The 18,117-nt window shown below is 50.8% G+C and overlaps 1 protein-coding gene across 2 annotated transcripts; it reads right to left on the bottom strand.

Moving 5' to 3' along the window:
- Positions 1-657: 657 nt before the first annotated feature.
- Positions 658-17,356, bottom strand: LOC142921669 (uncharacterized). Of its 2 annotated transcripts, none has more exons than XM_076062972.1 (9): positions 17,201-17,356; positions 16,575-16,773; positions 15,965-16,143; positions 11,220-11,584; positions 10,741-10,906; positions 9,470-9,829; positions 6,005-6,319; positions 5,271-5,619; positions 658-5,139 (listed from the first exon to the last, which is right to left on the bottom strand). In XM_076062972.1, the coding sequence occupies exons 1-9, from the start codon at positions 17,292-17,294 to the stop codon at positions 5,013-5,015; spliced, it is 2,154 nt and encodes a 717-aa protein (XP_075919087.1). In that variant the 5' UTR covers positions 17,295-17,356; the 3' UTR covers positions 658-5,012. The 2 variants fall into 2 exon arrangements, with proteins under 2 accessions (XP_075919087.1, XP_075919088.1); XM_076062973.1 differs by having other exon boundaries at positions 6,005-6,088.
- Between the last annotated feature and the right edge of the window lie 761 nt (positions 17,357-18,117).

The raw sequence follows: 18,117 nt of genomic DNA, 5'->3' as shown, positions 1-18,117 counted from the left end.
TGTGTGTCTTTGAGTCCATGTCTGTGCATTTAGGTCCGTGTGTGTGTGTAAGTCGATGTGTGTCTATGTCTTTTTTGCCCGGGCAACGCCAGATGTCTGTGTGTGTACGTCCATGTGTGTAAGTCCAAGTGTGCGTGTCAGTCCATATGTGTGTTAGTCGATGTGTGTGTGTTAGTCAATGTGTGTTCATGGCTCCATGTGAGTGTGTAAGTCTCTGTGTGTGTCTCTCTATCCCCGTGTGTCTCTCTCCCCGTGTGTCTCTCTCCCCGTGTCTCTCTCTCCCCATGTGTCTCTCACTCCCCGTGTGTCTCTCTCCCCATGTGTCTCTCTCCCCATGTGTCTCTCTCCCCATGTGTCTCTCTCCCCATGTGTCTCTCTCCCCGTGTGTCTCTCTCCCCGTGTGTCTCTCTCCCCATGTGTCTCTCTCCCCGTCTCTCTCCCCGTGTCTCTCACTCCCCGTGTCTCTCTCTCCCCGTGTCTCTCTCCCCGTGTGTCTCTCTCTCTCCGTGTCTCTCTCTCCCCGTGTCCCTCTCTCCCCGTGTCCCTCTCTCCCTGTGTCTCTCTCCGTGTGTCTCTCTCCCCGTGTGTCTCTCTCTCTCCGTGTCTCTCTCTCTTGTTGTATATGAGCCTTTTCCAAAATTGATATTAACAATAATATCTGCCGATATATATTTTAATAATAAAGGAAATAATGCATAAAAACACACAAACCCAAAAACCCGCAAACACAGATGGAGATCATAAACAGGCCATAAATAAATAATAAAACTCTCAAGGCGAGGATGTAACAGCTATCGGCGAAAATCTCCAGATGAACAAGAGTTTGATGGGCCCCTTAGGAAAGGTCCCTCCGAGGTCAGAACACCAAGAGACTAGACACGGAGACGCCAACAGGGTAAATCGTATACATATTTTTTTCCTTATTTGCCAGTAAAACAACAAAAAAATTAAAAGGCAACAACAAGAATAAGATGAAATTAGCGGTCCTAACGCTCACTCCAATTAAGAACAGGCCACCAGACACATCAGTGAATTATTATCCAATGATTAATTCGCTATCAAATGATTTTCACCTTTAATACTTACTGTTAAAACAAAGCTTTGAGACAAAATACAGTCACATCAAAGGTTTTCGAGAAGGAATGAGACAACGGGCAAACTTGCGAAAGAGTTTAAACAATATCCCAAGCAACCCCGACCACCTTTGCCTCTCTCGCTCGCGGGGAAGCAGGAATTACACCTTATCACAAGGGGCCATCTGGAAAAGCCAGCCGGGTTTGATGAGGAGACACACCCCACCCCACACACGGCAACCAGGCAAACAAAGTTTTAAAGAAATTGCAATATAACATTAGTAATAACGTGTTCACCTTACACGACATTCCATTATAGAACCTTACAGAACCAAGGGATATGGATTCCAACAATCAAGAAATGGACCTCTTAAACTCAGGATGATAATTATTTTTCTTTTTAATAATTCCATCATAACAATTCGAACCTCGGTAAAACCGAGAGGTGTCGGGAGGACGTAGTTACAAACACGAGTCTTGGCGAACATGGGACCAAATGGTATTTGAGAAAAATAAGTCGAAAGTATAAAGAGATAGGTACTCCCGACCACCTTTGTCTCTCCCGAAGAGCGCGAGAGAGGAATTTCACGCCAGGGCAAACAGATCGTTATCGCAGGAGCCATCTGTACACACACGAACTCACACACACAGACCCCGCCCTCCCCCTTTTCCACTGCGCAGAGAGAATTGTCTTTGAATATAACGGTCAGCCGCATTTTCAAAAGTTCAGTGAAACCTGCTGTCAGAGAAGTTAAGTCAAGAGTCAAGACATCAGCGAGTCAAGACGTCCACAGGACGAGCAGTCGCATGGAGCGGCTGGCTCCGAGCCTCGCTGAGTAGTGAGGATCGCTGAGTCGCGATGTATCAACAAAAGTGAGTCATACAGCAGTGGAGGAAACCTGCTGTCAGCGAACCAGCACGGGCGCGTTCGCGCACTTCAACAGAGAGAGCACGTGCGACTCAACTCACTCAACTGAAGAAAAAGGTTGGCCAGCCACCAACAAAGTATCAGCGAATCAGCGCTGAGAGCGCTCGAGCATCTCCACAAAGAAAGCACGTGCAACGTGGCTCAACCAGCAGCGGAAAAGCACGAGCAGCCGCCAACAACTTCAGCAAACCAGTGACCAAGCGCGTGCGACTTGAGTCATACAGCAGTGGAGGAAACCTGCTGTCAGAGAGCCGCCAACAACCTCAACAAAGAGAGCGCGTGCGACTCGGCTCACTCAGCAGAAGAAAAACTTGACCTGTCGCCGGCGAGCGCAGCGGCAGATACTACAGTAGCGGAAAGAGCGCGCGCCGGCGTAGCTCATCCAGCAGTGGAGGAAACTGCTGTCAGCGAATCAGCACGGGCGCGTTCGCGCATCTTCAAGGAGAAAGAGCGCGGCCAGCAACGCCAAGCAAGAGCGTGCAGCAGCTCAGCCAGCAGTGGAGAGAAACTGCTATCAGCGAATCAGCACGGGCGCGTTCGCGCATCTTCAAGGAGAGGGAGCGCGCGCCACCAGCGTGCCATCAGCATCAGCACCAGTGCGTGCCAACAGCGCGCCACCAGCGCGCCACCAGCACCAGCGCGTGCCAACAGCGTGCCACCAGCGTGCCACAGTGCGCAACTTCGCGTCACCAGCGCTGAGAGGGCAGCGGCCCCGCACTCAACACCCATCGGTGCGACGACGGCGAGTGTCGTGCTGACTCATCCAGCCAGCGGTGGACAGAAACTGGCAGCCGGTCGTATGCAACCCCTCCTCCACACTCTCCCCCTCACTCCCCCACCGCGCCGCAACACACAGGAAACACATTTTGGACACAAGAGATGCTAACCTCGGCGTCTGCTTTACGCAAAGAATTGAACCAGTGATAACGAAGACACAGATACGCATATCGGGATAATCAAGAAGGGTTGCCACTCCAAGGTGGTGCATTAAAAATCAATTCATAACGAAAAATACTGCTGTCATTGAGTTGCATAATAACCAATCGCCCTACTGTTAAAAACGTGATAAGAATTTACTTGAAGGTCTATGAATGGATGTGGTACTGTGTGGGCAATGTTTAAATACGAATTTACATTATAAGGTTAAGGTTTTGATAGAATAGTTCGCATGTTTTTAATCTCTCTCTCTCAACAACCGATCGATTGCGTTACGCGTCGGGAATTAACCATAGGTGCCGCTATCGAGGTGAAACAACGCAATCGTGATGGTATCATGTTAACGCTGTGTTGAAATTCCAAAATCCCGAGATTGAGTTTCATATTATCCAAAAATTAAAGTTAGCTAGAAAATAAAATTGATTAAAGCAGAAGGTTTGTGTGTGATTCTTCCTGAAATTCTGCATAATATTGTTCTGCGTATGAGATCTGAATCCTGGGGACCTATCATAAGTACACTATCACCACACATAATCCATAACACACATAATTCGTAATGTTCAATCGAGAGTAATCGTATCCTTATCGATAATACGGAATTAAAGAGCAGAGTCGAATCGACTCTCTCTCATTCACGCTCACAACGCCTGCATCACTGCATACGATTAATTGCGTCATTCCAATTCATAACACAATCCTCGTCACCGAGGCTCGACCTGATAATCCATAACGACCTGCATTATCCTAACCACGCCCACTCGCATAAATTAATACGATTATCTCTCGAATCAGCATAATTTATGCGCATAATTACACTAATTAACATAATTTCGGATAAATTATGCAAATCTCAAATTTCATTTAATTTTCATTATTTTCATCAATTTTCATAACACCTATATATACAACATGAATCTGTGGGTCTCTGTGTGGTGAGTCTGTGGGTGTCTGTGTGGTGAGTCTATGGGTCTCTGTGTGGTGAGTCTGTGGGTCTCTGTGTGTGGTGAGTCTGTGGGTCTCTGTGTGGCGAGTCTGTGGGTCTCTGTGTGGTGAGTCTATGCGTCTCTGTGTGGTGAGTCGGTGGGTCGCTGTGTGGTGAGTCTGTGGGTCTCTGTGTGGTGAGTCTGTGGGTCTCTCTGTGTGGTGAGTCTATGGGTCTCTGTGTGGTGAGTCTGTGGGTCTCTGTGTGGTGAGTCTGTGGGTCTCTGTGTGAGTCTGTGGGTCTCTGTGTGGTGAGTCTATGGGTCTCTGTGTGGTGAGTCTGTGGGTCTCTGTGTGGTGAGTCTATGGGTCTCTGTGTGGTGAGTCTGTGGGTCTCTCTGTGTGGTGAGTCTATGGGTCTCTGTGTGGTAAGTCTCTGGGTCTCTGTGTGGTGGGTCTGTGGGTCTCTGTGTGAGTCTGTGGGTCTCTGTGTGGTGAGTCTATGGGTCTCTGTGTGGTGAGTCTGTGGGTCTCTGTGTGGTGAGTCTGTGGGTCTCTGTGTGGTGAGTCTATGGGTCTCTGTGTGGTGAGTCTGTGGGTCTCTGTGTGGTGAGTCTATGGGTCTCTGTGTGGTGAGTCTGTGGGTCTCTCTGTGTGGTGAGTCTATGGGTCTCTGTGTGGTAAGTCTGTGGTACTCTGTGTGGTGGGTCTGTGGGTCTCTGTGTGAGTCTGTGGGTCTCTGTGTGGTGAGTCTATGGGTCTCTGTGTGGTGAGTCTGTGGGTCTCTGTGTGGTGAGTCTATGGGTCTCTGTGTGGTGAGTCTGTGGGTCTCTGTGTGGTGAGTCTATGGGTCTCTGTGTGGTGAGTCTGTGGGTATTATTTTGGCAATCGTCATCAGGAGGAGAAAAGAGGGGGATGAAAGCCGCTGAAGCAGCAGGCTGTTTTAAAGTTTTAAAGTTGGGTGTAGCCCAAGGGTCATAAACAAAGTGGGCACAACTTTACCGAAAGACCCAAAGAAAATGAATTCCTGCAGTCACGAAAGCTTTAGGTCGAGTCTAACTGTGTCTCTGTATATACACTACACTACTATATACTACACTATACACTACACTACACACTACACTACTATACACTACACTACTATACACTACACACTACACAGAATACGGAGAGAGACACGGATGGACTGGGCCTCTGTGTCCTGGCGGTGTGCCACTCACGGAGCCACGGTCGCCCTCCGCGTTTCTCCGCGGTGCCTTGGGGAGCGTGGGGGGATCCTCCCTGCACGCATGTGGGTAGTGGGGGGGTGGTGGGGTAGTGGTGGGGGGGGGCACAGTGGCAGGTCGTCACACAGACGACCCCGCGGGCACCGCCGACGTCCGCCCGACGTCCGAGAGAAGCGAGCGACTCACGAGGGGCCCCAGGGCTCGTGACGACGCTGACGCTGACGCTGACGGGGGTGGCAGTAGAGCAGCAGCAGCAGCAGCAGCGTGGCCACCAGGGCGAGGGACACGGCGAGGATCGCGGCCCAGCTGGCCCGGCCCGCCGCCGCTGCCGCCGCAGAATTCTCTGCGTGGCCAAACGGTCCCCCGCGTGGCGTCAGCGTGCCGCCGTAGCACGACGACAACCGCCGCGATGACCACACGCGCCAGGCTAGGCGCCCTTTGAGGCTCGCGGCGCTTGCACCCGGGCGTTGCGGGTCGAGGGAGCGAGACGGAGGGACGGACGGAGACAAAGTTCCCCCGTGAAGGCCACGGCGGACTGTCGGGGCGGGTGCCGTTAGCGAGTGTCAGCAGCTGAGAAGGCCGTGATTGTGACAAACGAGGGGATGGGTGGCCAGAACAGGGACACACACACGCACACACACACGCACATGGAAACACACACACATGCACACGAACACACACACACGCACACGGACACACACACACACACACACGGACACACACACACGCACACACACGCACACACACGGACACACATGCATGCACACGGACACACACACGGACACGCACACACGCACCAACACACACACAATGACACGGACACACACAAAGCAACACACACACGTGCACGTACACGGACACGCACACACACACACGTACACGGACACACACACATGCAACATTCAGAGATGCGAACAAACCTGTTCGTGTGTCCAGTTGCCTGTTCGGACCGAAAGTCGTGAGTTCAACCGGCGTGCAACAGACGGCGGTGGTGGCATCTACATCTGTAGAACGTGAAGAACCAGTTGCATTTACATCTGTAGAACGTGAAGAACCAGTGGCATCTACATCTGCAGAGCGTGAAGAACCAGTGGCATCTACATCTGTAGAACGTGAAGAACCAGTGGCATCTAAATCTGTAGAATGTGAAGAACCAGTGGCCTCTACATCTCCAGAAGGTGAAGAACCAGTGGCATCTACATCTCCAAAAGGTGAAGAACCAGTGGCATCTACATCTGCAAAACGAGAAGAACCAGTGACATTAATATCAACAGAATACGAAAAAACAGTGACATGTACATCTGTAGCACGTGAAGAACCAGTGGCATCTACATCTACAGAACATGAAGAACCAGTGGCATCTACATCTGTAGAACGTGAATAACCAGCGGCATCTACATCTGCTGAACGTGAAGAAACAGTGGCATCTACATCTGCAGAGCGTGAAGAACCAGTGGCATCTACATCTGCAGAGCGTGAAGAACCAGTGGCATCTACATCTGCAGAACGTGAAGAGAACGTCAATAACCAGTGGCATCTCCATCTGCAGAACGTGAAGAACCAGTGGCATCTACATCTGCAGAACGTGAAGAACCAGTGGCATCTACATCTGCAGAGCGTGAAGAACCAGTGGGATCTACATCTGCAGAACGTGAAGAACCAGTGGCATCTACATCTGCAGAACGTGAAGAACCAGTGGCATCTACATCTGCAGAGCGTGAAGAACCAGTGGCATCTACATCTGCAGAACGTGAAGAATCAGCGGCATCTACATCTGCAGAGCGTGAATAACCAGCGGCATCTACATCTGTAGAACGTGAAGAACCAGTGGCATCTACATCTGCAGAGCGTGAAGAACCAGTGGCATCTACATCTGCAGAACGTGAAGAACCAGTGGCATCTACATCTGCAGAGCGTGAAGAACCAGTGGCATCTACATCTGCAGAAGATAATGAGCTTTGGGTCTCCATGTGAGTCTATGGGTCTCTGTGTGAGTAGTCTATGGGTCTCGGTGTGATGAGTCTATAGGTCTCTGTGTGAGTCTATGGGTCTCTGTGTGAGTAGTCTATGGGTCTCTGTGTGAGTAGTCTATGGGTGTCTGTGTGAGTAGTCTATGGGTGTCTGTGTGATGAGTCTATGGGTGTCTGTGTGAGTCTATGGGTCTCTGTGTGAGTAGTCTATGGGTCTCTGTGTCAGTCTATGGGTCTCTGTGTGATGAGTCTATGGGTCTCTGTGTGAGTAGTCTATGGGTCTCTGTGTGAGTAGTCTATGGGTGTCTGTGTGGTGTGTCTATGGGTCTCTGTGTGAGTAGTCTATGGGTCTCTATGTGAGTAGTCTATCTGTCTCGGTGTGATGAGTCTATGGGTCTCTGTGTGAGTCTATGGCTCTCTGTGTGAGTAGTCTATGGGTGTCTGTGTGATGAGTCTATGGGTCTCTGTGTGAGTAGTCTATGGGTGTCTGTGTGATGAGTCTATGGGTCTCTGTGTGAGTAGTCTATGGGTCTCTGTGTGAGTAGTCTATGGGTGTCTGTGTGAGTAGTCTATGGGTGTCTGTGTGAGTAGTCTATGGGTCTCTGTGTAAGTAGTCTATGGGTCTCTGTGTGAGTAGTCTATGGGTGTCTGTGTGAGTAGTCTATGGGTGTCTGTGTGAGTAGTCTATGGGTCTCTGTGTAAGTAGTCTATGGGTCTCTGTGTGATGAGTCTATGGGTCTCTGTGTGAGTAGTCTATGGGTGTTTGTGTGATGAGTCTATGGGTCTCTGTGTGAGTAGTCTATGGGTGTCTGTGTGATGAGTCTATGGGTCTCTGTGTGAGTAGTCTATGGGTCTCTGAGTGAGTAGTCTATGGGTGTCTGTGTGATGAGTCCATGGGTCTCTGTGTAAGTAGTCTATGGGTGTCTGTGTGAGTCTATGGGTCTCTGTGTGAGTAGACTATGGGTCTCTGTGTGAGTCTATGGGTCTCTGTGTGAGTCTATGGGTCTCTGTGTGATGAGTCTATGGGTCTCTGTGTGAGTAGTCTATGGGTGTCTGTGTGATGAGTCAATGGGTCTCTGTGTGAGTAGTCTATGGGTGTCTGTGTGAGTAGTCTATGGGTGTCTGTGTGAGTAGTCTATGGGTCTCAGTGTGAGTCTATGAGTCTCTGTGTGATGAGTCTATGGGTCTCTGTGTGAGTAGTCTATGGGTCTCTGTGTGAGTAGTCTATGGGTGTCTGTGTGAGTAGTCTATGGGTCTCTGTGTGAGTAGTCTATGGGTGTCTGTGTGATGAGTCTATGGGTCTCTGTGTGAGTAGTTTATGGGTGTCTGTGTGAGTAGCCTATGGGTGTCTGTGTGATGAGTCTATGGGTCTCTGTGTGAGTAATCTATGGGTCTCTGTGTGAGTAGTCTATGAGTGTCTGTGTGAGTAGTCTATGGGTCTCTGTGTAAGTAGTCTATGGGTCTCTTTGTGAGTAGTCTATGGGTGTCTGTGTGAGTAGTCTATGGGTGTCTGTGTGAGTAGTCTATGGGTCTCTGTGTAAATATTCTATGGGTGTCTGTGTGAGTAGTCCATGGGTCTCTGTGTGAGTAGTCTATGGGTCTCTGTGTGATGAGTCTATGGGTCTCTGTGTGAGTATTCTATGGGTCTCTGTGTGAGTAGTCTATGGGTCTCTGTGTGAGTCTATGGGTCTCTGAGTGAGTAGTCTATGGGTGTCTGTGTGAGTAGTCTATGGGTCTCTGTGTGAGTCTATGGGTCTCTGTGTGAGTAGTCTATGGGTCTCTGTGTGGGTAGTCTATGGGTGTCTGTGTGAGTAGTCTATGGGTCTCTGTGTGAGTAGTCTATGGGTGTCTGTGTGAGTAGTCTATGGGTGTCTGTGTGAGTAGTCTATGGGTCTCTGTGTGAGTAGTCTATGGGTCTCTGTGTGAGTCTATGGGTCTCTGAGTGAGTAGTCTATGGGTGTCTGTGTGAGTAGTCTATGGGTCTCTGTGTGAGTCTATGGGTCTCTGTGTGAGTAGTCTATGGGTCTCTGTGTGGGTAGTCTATGGGTGTCTGTGTGAGTAGTCTATGGGTCTCTGTGTGAGTAGTCTATGGGTGTCTGTGTGAGTAGTCTATGGGTGTCTGTGTGAGTAGTCTATGGGTCTCTGTGTGATGAGTCTATGGGTCTCTGTGTGAGTCTATGGGTCTCTGTGTGAGTAGTCTATGGGTCTCTGTGTGAGTAGTATATGGGTCTCTGTGTGAGTAGTATATGGGTCTCTGTGTGAGTAGTCTATGAGTCTCTGTGTGAGTCTATGGGTCTCTGTGTGAGTAGTCTATGGGTCTCTGTGTGAGTAGTCTATGGGTGTCTGCGTGAGTAGTCTATGGGTCTCTGCATGATGAGTCTATGGGTCTCTGCGTGGGGCAGTGTCAATTCTCACCGATGACAGAGAGGTTGACCCTCCCCTCGAAGTTACCGTGGGGGAAGGTGACAATGTGACAGAGGAAGAGGCCCCCGTCGCCAGGACGCACGTCCAGCAGCTCCAGCGAGACGTCGCCGGGAGGCCCCCCAACGCGGAACCGCAGTCGGCCCGCGAGGGACGAGTTGGAGTACGCCGTGCCGTGCAGCGGGCTGAGCGTGGCCAAATTGGCCCCCGCCCAGACGTAGTCACGGGAGGCCTTCAGCCAGTTGGCCTGCACCACCACCACGGCCGCACCCCACAAGACGCAGCGCAGCAGCGCCACCTTCTGGCCGACCACCGCCGTGACCTGGCCGTCCGTGTCGACACCCACACGAGGGGCTGGGTGGGAAGACCACGCAGAGACCCATAGACTACTCATAGAGACCCATAGACTACTCATAGAGACCCATAGACTACTCATAGAGACCCATAGACTACTCATAGAGACCCATAGACTACTCACGCAGAGACCCATAGACTACTCACGCAGAGACCCATAGACTACTCACAGAGACCCATAGACTACTCATAGAGACCCATAGACTACTCATAAGAGACCCATAGACTACTCATAGAGACCCATAGACTACTCATAGAGATCCATAGACTACTCACGCAGAGACCTATAGACTACTCAGAGACCCACAAGACTACTCACGCAGAGATCCATAGAGTACTCATAGAGACCCATAGACTATCTTCTTTGGTAATTTCGGTAAAGCCACGTAGAATGAGAATAAAATAATAAATTGATCAAATAAAATAACACAATAAAATTCTTACGACGTATCGGCCACAACACAAGCGGCCTTCATCAGGTGAAGGGACGAGACTGTCTGGAGGACAGTGCTGGTCTGAGCGTGGCTGTGTTCGCTCCAGCGCTGTCCTCCAGACAGTCTCGTTCCTTCACCTGATGAAGGCCGCTTGTGTTGTGGCCGAAACGTCATGAGAATTTTATTGTGTTATTTTATTTTATCAATTTATTTTATTCTCATTCTATGTGACTTTACCGAAAGAACCAAAGAAGATGAATCCTTGCAGTCACGAAAGCTTTAAATCGAAATCCATAGACTACTCATAGAAACCTATAGACTACTCACGCAGAGTCCCATAGACCACTCAAAGACCCACAAGACTACTCACACAGAGACCCATAGACCACTCATAGAGACCCACAAGGCTACTCACACAGAGACCCACTTCACACGCACAAAAATACCTCTCACTCATTCACCCAGCCACCCACTCACCCCCGGTGCTGTATGGTGGAGGGACAGAGACACACGACAGTGGAGACCACTCCCCTGCCTTCCACCGTGGCAAGTCGGCTACCATTCTCACGCGGACGCAGTACTCATCCTCGCGTCCCGGCAGAAGCATCATTCGGTGTTGGTACCGGCATCCGATGAAGCGCTCCTGGCAGTAAGCATCATCATCATCAGTAGTAGCAGCAGTAGTAGTAGCAGCAACAGCATCATCATCAGTAGTAGTAGCATCATCAGTAGTAGTGTCATTGGTAGTAGCATCATCAGTATCATCATCATCATTAGTAGTAGCAGTAGTAGTAGCAGCAACAGCATCATCATCAGTAGTAGCAGCATCATCAGTAGTAGTGTCATTGGTAGTATCATCATCATCATCAGTAGCAGCATCGCCACCCACCCACTCAACCACACACATCTCCCGCCACAACCTCCCGACCCCCGTCACAACTCCGGCAACCTCTCACCGTGAGTCTAACGCCGCCTCTTGTTGAGATGTCAACCTGATGGTGATACTTCACGTCGTGGGCCACCAGCGCCCTCCACCCCCGCCCGACGGAGACCAACAACGACAGCTTCCGCACCTCCGGCTCTCCGTCGACCGCCGCCTCCAACTCCCCAGCCACCCCAGGACCACCGTCATCACGGCGGTCATCGTCACCGCCGTCACGGTCATCGTCATCGCCGTCGTCGTTGTAGCCATCATCGTCGTTGTCTTCATCGTCACCCACAACACCGCACTCCTCATCCTCACCACCATCGCCCTCCTCCTCCTCCTCCCCCCGCGTCAGTTTGTCGAGCCTCAGGGTGAACGACGGAGCGCTGAGCACAGCTGAGACACGGGAGAGGGGGGGTCATGGCGAGGGATGTTTGTGTGATCTCTCCCTGTCCTACAGAGTGAGTGAGTGGAGTTTGTGTGATCTCCCCCTGTCCTACAGAATGTGTGAGTGGAGTTTGTGTGATCTCCCCCTGTCCTACAGAGTGAGTGGAGTTTATGTGATCTCCCCCTGTTCTACAGTGTGAGTGGAGTTTGTGTGATCTCCCCCTGTTCTACAGAGTGTGTGAGTGGAGTTTGTGTGGTCTCTCCCTTTCTTACAGAGTGAGTGAGTGGACTTTGTGTGATCTCCCCCTGTCCTACAGAGTGAGTGGAGTTTGTGTGATCTTCCCTTGTTCTACAGAGTGAGTGGAGTTTGTATGATCACCCCCTGTTCTACAGAGTGTGTGAGTGGAGTTTGTGTGATCTCCCCCTGTCCTACAGAATGAGTGAGTGGACTTTGTGTGATCTCCCCCTGTCCTACAGAGTGAGTGGAGTTTGTGTAATCTCCCCCTGTTCTACAGAGTGAGTGGAGTTTGTATGATCACCCCCTGTTCTACAGAGTGAGTGGAGTTTGTGTGATCTCCCCCTGTTCTACAGAGTGTGTGAGTGGAGTTTGTGTGATCTCCCCCTGTTTTATAGAGTGAGTGGAGTTTGTGTGATCTCCCCCTGTCCTACAGAGTGTGTGGAGTTTGTGTGATCTCCCCCTGTTCTACAGTGTGAGTGGAGTTTGTGTGATCTCCCGCTGTCCTACAGAGTGTGTGGAGTTTGTGTGATCTCCCCCTGTCCTACAGAGTGAGTGGAGTTTGTGTGATCTCCCCCTGTCCTACAGAGTGTGTGGCGTTTGTGTGATCTGCCCCTGTCCTACAGAGTGTGTGGAGTTTGTGTGATCTCCCCCTGTTCTACAGAGTGTGTGAGTGGAGTTTGTGTGATCTCCCCCTGTCCTACAGAGTGTGTGGAGTTTGTGTGATCTCCCCCTGTCCTACAGAGCGAGTGGAGTTTGTGTGATCTCCCCCTGTCCTACAGAGTGAGTGTGTGGAGTTTGTGTGATCTCCCCCTGTTCTACAGAGTGAGTGAGTGGAGTTTGTGTGATCTCCCCCTGTCCTACAGAGTGAGTGGAGTTTGTGTGATCTCCCCCTATCCTACAGAGTGAGTGAGTGGAGTTTGTGTGATCTCCCCCTGTCCTACAGAGTGAGTGAGTGGAGTTTGTGTGATCTCCCCCTGTCCTACAGAGTGAGTGAGTGGAGTTTGTGTGATCTCCCCTGTCCTACAGAGTGTGTGAGTGGAGTTTGTGTGATCGCCCCCTGTCCTACAGAGTGAGTGAGTGGAGTTTGTGTGATCTCCCCCTGTCCTACAGAGTGAGTGGCGTTTGTATGATCTCCCCCTGTTCTACAGAGTGAGTGGAGTTTGTGTGATCTCCCCCTGTCCTACAGAGTGAGTGAGTGGAGTTTGTGTGATCTCCCCCTGTCCTACAGAGTGAGTGAGTGGAGTTTGTGTGATCTCCCCCTGTCCTACAGAGTGTGTGAGTGGAGTTTGTGTGATCGCCCCCTGTCCTACAGAGTGAGTGAGTGGAGTTTGTGTGATCTCCCCCTGTCCTACAGAGTGAGTGGCGTTTGTATGATCTCCCCCTGTTCTACAGAGTGAGTGGAGTTTGTGTGATCTCCCCCTGTTCTATAGAGTGAGTGAGTGGAGTTTGTGTGATCTCCCCCTGTCCTACAGAGTGAGTGGAGGTTGTGTGATCTCCCCCTGTCCTACAGAGCGAGTGGAGTTTGTGTGATCTCCCCCTGTCCTACAGAGTGAGTGGAGTTTGTGTGATCTCCCCCTGTCCTACAGAGTGAGTGGAGTTTGTGTGATCTCCCCCTGTCCTACAGAGTGAGTGAGTGGAGTTTGTGTGATCTCTCCCTGTCCTACAGAGTGAGTGAGTGGAGTTTGTGTGATCTCCCCCTATCCTACAGAGTGAGTGGAGTTTGTGTGATCTCCCCCTGTCCTACAGAGTGAGTGGAGTTTGTGTGATCTCCCCCTGTCCTACAGAGTGAGTGAGTGGAGTTTGTGTGATCTCTCCCTGTCCTACAGAGTGAGTGAGTGGAGTTTGTGTGATCTCCCCCTGTCCTACAGAGTGTGTGAGTGGAGTTTGTGTGATCTCCCCCTGTCCTACAGAGTGTGTGGAGTTTGTGTGATCTCCCCCTGTCCTACAGAGCGAGTGGAGTTTGTGTGATCTCCCCCTGTCCTACAGAGTGAGTGTGTGGAGTTTGTGTGATCTCCCCCTGTTTTACAGAGTGAGTGAGTGGAGTTTGTGTGATCTCCCCCTGTCCTACAGAGTGAGTGGAGTTTGTGTGATCTCCCCCTATCCTACAGAGTGAGTGAGTGGAGTTTGTGTGATCTCCCCTGTCCTACAGAGTGTGTGAGTGGAGTTTGTGTGATCGCCCCCTGTCCTACAGAGTGAGTGAGTGGAGTTTGTGTGATCTCCCCCTGTCCTACAGAGTGAGTGGCGTTTGTATGATCTCCCCCTGTTCTACAGAGTGAGTGGAGTTTGTGTGATCTCCCCCTGTCCTACAGAGTGAGTGAGTGGAGTTTGTGTGATCTCCCCCTGTCCTACAGAGTGAGTGAGTGGAGTTTGTGTGATCTCCCCCTGTCCTACAGAGTGTGTGAGTGGAGTTTGTGTGATCGCCCCCTGTCCTACAGAGTGAGTGAGTGGAGTTTGTGTGATCTCCCCCTGTCCTACAGAGTGAGTGGCGTTTGTATGATCTCCCCCTGTTCTACAGAGTGAGTGGAGTTTGTGTGATCTCCCCCTGTTCTATAGAGTGAGTGAGTGGAGTTTGTGTGATCTCCCCCTGTCCTACAGAGTGAGTGGAGGTTGTGTGATCTCCCCCTGTCCTACAGAGCGAGTGGAGTTTGTGTGATCTCCCCCTGTCCTACAGAGTGAGTGGAGTTTGTGTGATCTCCCCCTGTCCTACAGAGTGAGTGGAGTTTGTGTGATCTCCCCCTGTCCTACAGAGTGAGTGAGTGGAGTTTGTGTGATCTCTCCCTGTCCTACAGAGTGAGTGAGTGGAGTTTGTGTGATCTCCCCCTATCCTACAGAGTGAGTGGAGTTTGTGTGATCTCCCCCTGTCCTACAGAGTGAGTGGAGTTTGTGTGATCTCCCCCTGTCCTACAGAGTGAGTGAGTGGAGTTTGTGTGATCTCTCCCTGTCCTACAGAGTGAGTGAGTGGAGTTTGTGTGATCTCCCCCTGTCCTACAGAGTGTGTGAGTGGAGTTTGTGTGATCTCTCCCTGTCCTACAGAGTAAGTGGAGTTTGTGTGATCTCCCCCTGTCCTACAGTGAGTGAGTGAGTGGAGTTTGTATGATCTCCCCCTGTCCTACAGAGTGAGTGAGTGGAGTTTGTGTGATCTCCCCCTGTGCTATAGAGTGAGTGAGTGGAGTTTGTGTGATCTCCCCCTGTCCTACAGAGTGAGTGGAGTTTGTGTGATCTCCCCCTGTCCTACAGAGTGAGTGAGTGGAGTTTGTGTGATCTCCCCCTGTGCTACAGAGTGAGTGAGTGGAGTTTGTGTGATCTCCCCTTGTCCTACAGAGTGAGTGAGTGGAGTTTGTGTGATCTCCCCCTGTCCTACAGAGTGTGTGGAGTTTGTGTGATCTTCCCCTGTCCTACAGAGTGAGTGAGTGGAGTTTGTGTGATCTCCCCCTGTTCTACAGAGTGAGTGGAGTTTGTGTGATCTCCCCCTGTCCTACAGAGTGAGTGGAGTTTGTGTGATCTCCCCCTGTCCTACAGAGTGAGTAAGTGGAGTTTGTGTGATCTCCCCCTGTTCTACAGAGTGAGTGAGTGAGTGGAGTTTGTGTGATCTCCCCCTGTCCTACAGAGTGAGTGAGTGGAGTTTGTGTGATCTCCCCCTGTCCTACAGAGTGAGTGAGTGGAGTTTGTGTGATCTCCCCCTGTCCTACAGAGTGAGTGAGTGGAGTTTGTGTGATCTCCCCCTGTCCTACAGAGTGTGTGGAGTTTGTATGATCTCCCCCTGTTCTACAGAGTGAGTGGAGTTTGTGTGATCTCCCCCTGTCCTACAGAGCGAGTGGAGTTTGTGTGATCTCCCCCTGTGAGCCGAAGACACACACACAGGCAGAAAGAGTCACAGACATACACAGCGACACACACAGACAAAGATGACAAAGATCCTCCGTGTAGCCTGAAAAAGACCGTTGGGGCAAGTGCTGTTAGTGAGCACCAGACAGACACGGACAAAGAGAGACACAGAGAGAGAGACACAGAGAGACACACACACACAGAGACACAAAGAGAGAGACACAGAGAGACACACACACAGAGACACAGAGAAAGACACACACAGAGACACAGAGAGAGAGACACACATAAAGACAGAGGCATATGTACAATCTCGTGCCACTCACTTTCCATCAAGGGCAGGACTACAACGGCGACCCAGCGTGAGGATCGCGACGGCGAGGATGAGAAGGAGAATCTCACACGGAGGAGGTAGCGGTCACCGGGATCGTCCAGCGCCGAGGAGACGTCGCACCGTGTCTCCGTTGTGGAAGCGCAGACGGTCTGCCAGCGGGCTCGTCTGAAGCTGCGCAGACAGAGACACAGGGAGGAGTGGTGAGGGTGGTGAGGAGCCAGTGGGTGAGAGAGACGTGTGTGTGTGTGAGTGGGTTGGTGGATGAGTGGGTTGGTGAGTGAGTGGGTGAGTGGGTTGGTGAGTGGGTGAATGGGTTGGTGAGTGAGTGGGTGAATGGGTGAGTGGGTGATTGAGTGGGTGAGTGAGTGGGTTGGTGAGTGAGTGGGTTGGTGAGTGGGTTGGTGAGTGGGTGGGTCAGTGGGTTGGTGAGTGGGTTGGTGAGTGGGTTGGTGAGTGGGTGAGTGAGTGGGTGAGTGGGTGAGTGGGTTGGTGAGTGAGTGGGTGAGTGGGTTGGTGAGTGAGTGGGTAAGTGAGTGGGTTAGTGAGTGAGTGGGTGAGTGAGTGGGTTGGTGAGTGAGTGGCTGAGTGAGTGAGCATCTCACAGTTTGCTCTGAACTGTGTATGTAACATTCAGGAACGTTGAGTTGGTCGTGGTCGTGGTGGTCGAGTTGATGGTGAAAGGATCAACAAGTGGGGGTCTATCCCCTCCATCCCCACTGGGAGCCGCTTCAACGGGGTCCCAGCAAAGGGTCGCCAGGAGGTCTCGAGACTCCAAACGAACATTCAGTGGGAACAGCGGAGCTGGGCAGATGGGGAAAAACATTCAAGAGTGCGTTAACCACTGCACCACCACTCCTCACTCACACACACAGTGCGTGAACCACTGCACCACCACTCCCCACACACTTCCACACACAGTGTGCTAACCACTGCACCACCACTCCACACACACACAGTGCGTTAACCACTGCACCACCACTCCCCACACACACACACAGTGCGCTAACCACTGCACCACCACTCCACACTCACACAGTGCGCTAACCACTGCACCACCACTCTCCACTCACACTTACACAGTGCGCTAACCACTGCACCACCACTCTCCACACAGTGCGCTAACAACTGCACCACCACTCCCCACACAGTGCGCTAACCACTGCACCACCACTCACCCCACAATCACAACCTGGCACCCGATTTATCGACCACCTCGGGCTCTGCTCACCGTGGCTGCTGCACGTGACGAGGTGGTGGAGGAGGAGGAGAGGCAGGATGAAGGGGAAGAGTAGGCCAAGTTTGTAGAGTTTCGACATCGCCATTAACCCCACACGCAGCCACGCGTCCGCCTCACCCAAGTCACGTGCTGAGGAAATCGATTCAAGGTTTAATTAAAAACTCGGATCGATTCCTATGTGGATAACAAATGCGAATCGATAGTGGTCAAAAATGTAGCCGATGGCATCGATCCCTATTGAGACTGCATTGGAATTGACGTTGGTCGTGAGTGTAAAATGGAATCGAATACATTTTCGATAACATGGGAATTGATTATGGCGATTTGTTCTAACATAGGAATCGATCTAGCTAGTGATTTAAAGCGCATAGAATCGAATCCCATTGGGATACCTACCATGAGAATCGATTGTGTTAGAAAAGGAGAGCGTTCAGAATCGATTCCTATTGAGAATGAATCAGAATCAGAAAGGGTTTTATTCGCCATGAAATTTCACACCGACACGGAAATTACTTTGGCAGGATGGTGCATACATTCAACATATAGGAATCTAAAATCTTAAATAAGTTTTAAACAAGTCTTACTATAATAATAAGGGTTAAAAGTCTAACTAACACCAAGGGGCTGAAGTATATAAAATTGAATAAATATCGAATATAAAATAGCTTTAAGATATAATTTAAAAATAAAAAATACAAACAGGTTAACATAGTTAATATCGGCAAGGTGTCATCATGTAGATAAAATGTTAAAATCAGTGTTAGCCCTTGGCCTCGTTTAACAGGCCAGCAGCAGATGGGAAGAAACTGTTTTTATGGCGTGAGGTTTTGGTCCTGATGGACCGAAGCCTTCTGCCAGAGGGGAGTAGCTGAAACAGAGAGTGTCCAGGGTGGGAGGAATCGGCCATA

The sequence above is a fragment of the Petromyzon marinus genome, unplaced genomic scaffold (assembly GCF_048934315.1).
Source record: "Petromyzon marinus isolate PM22_M1 ecotype Great Lakes invasive population unplaced genomic scaffold, UKy_Petmar_22M1.pri1.0 PM_G_Scaffold_83, whole genome shotgun sequence".
NCBI lineage: Eukaryota > Metazoa > Chordata > Hyperoartia > Petromyzontiformes > Petromyzontidae > Petromyzon > Petromyzon marinus.
This window is presented reverse-complemented; position numbering and strand designations above follow the sequence as displayed.

Coding starts and splice junctions, on each gene's coding strand:
- LOC142921669 (XM_076062972.1), bottom strand. CDS start 17,294: ATGGCGATGTCGAAACTCTACAAACTTGGCCTACTCTTCCCCTTCATC. Junction 11,585..15,964: donor AGTCCTGCCCTTGATGGAAA/GTGAGTGGCACG, acceptor CCCGTGTCTCAG/CTGTGCTCAGCGCTCCGTCG. Junction 10,907..11,219: donor GAGGCGGCGTTAGACTCACG/GTGAGAGGTTGC, acceptor GCTTACTGCCAG/GAGCGCTTCATCGGATGCCG.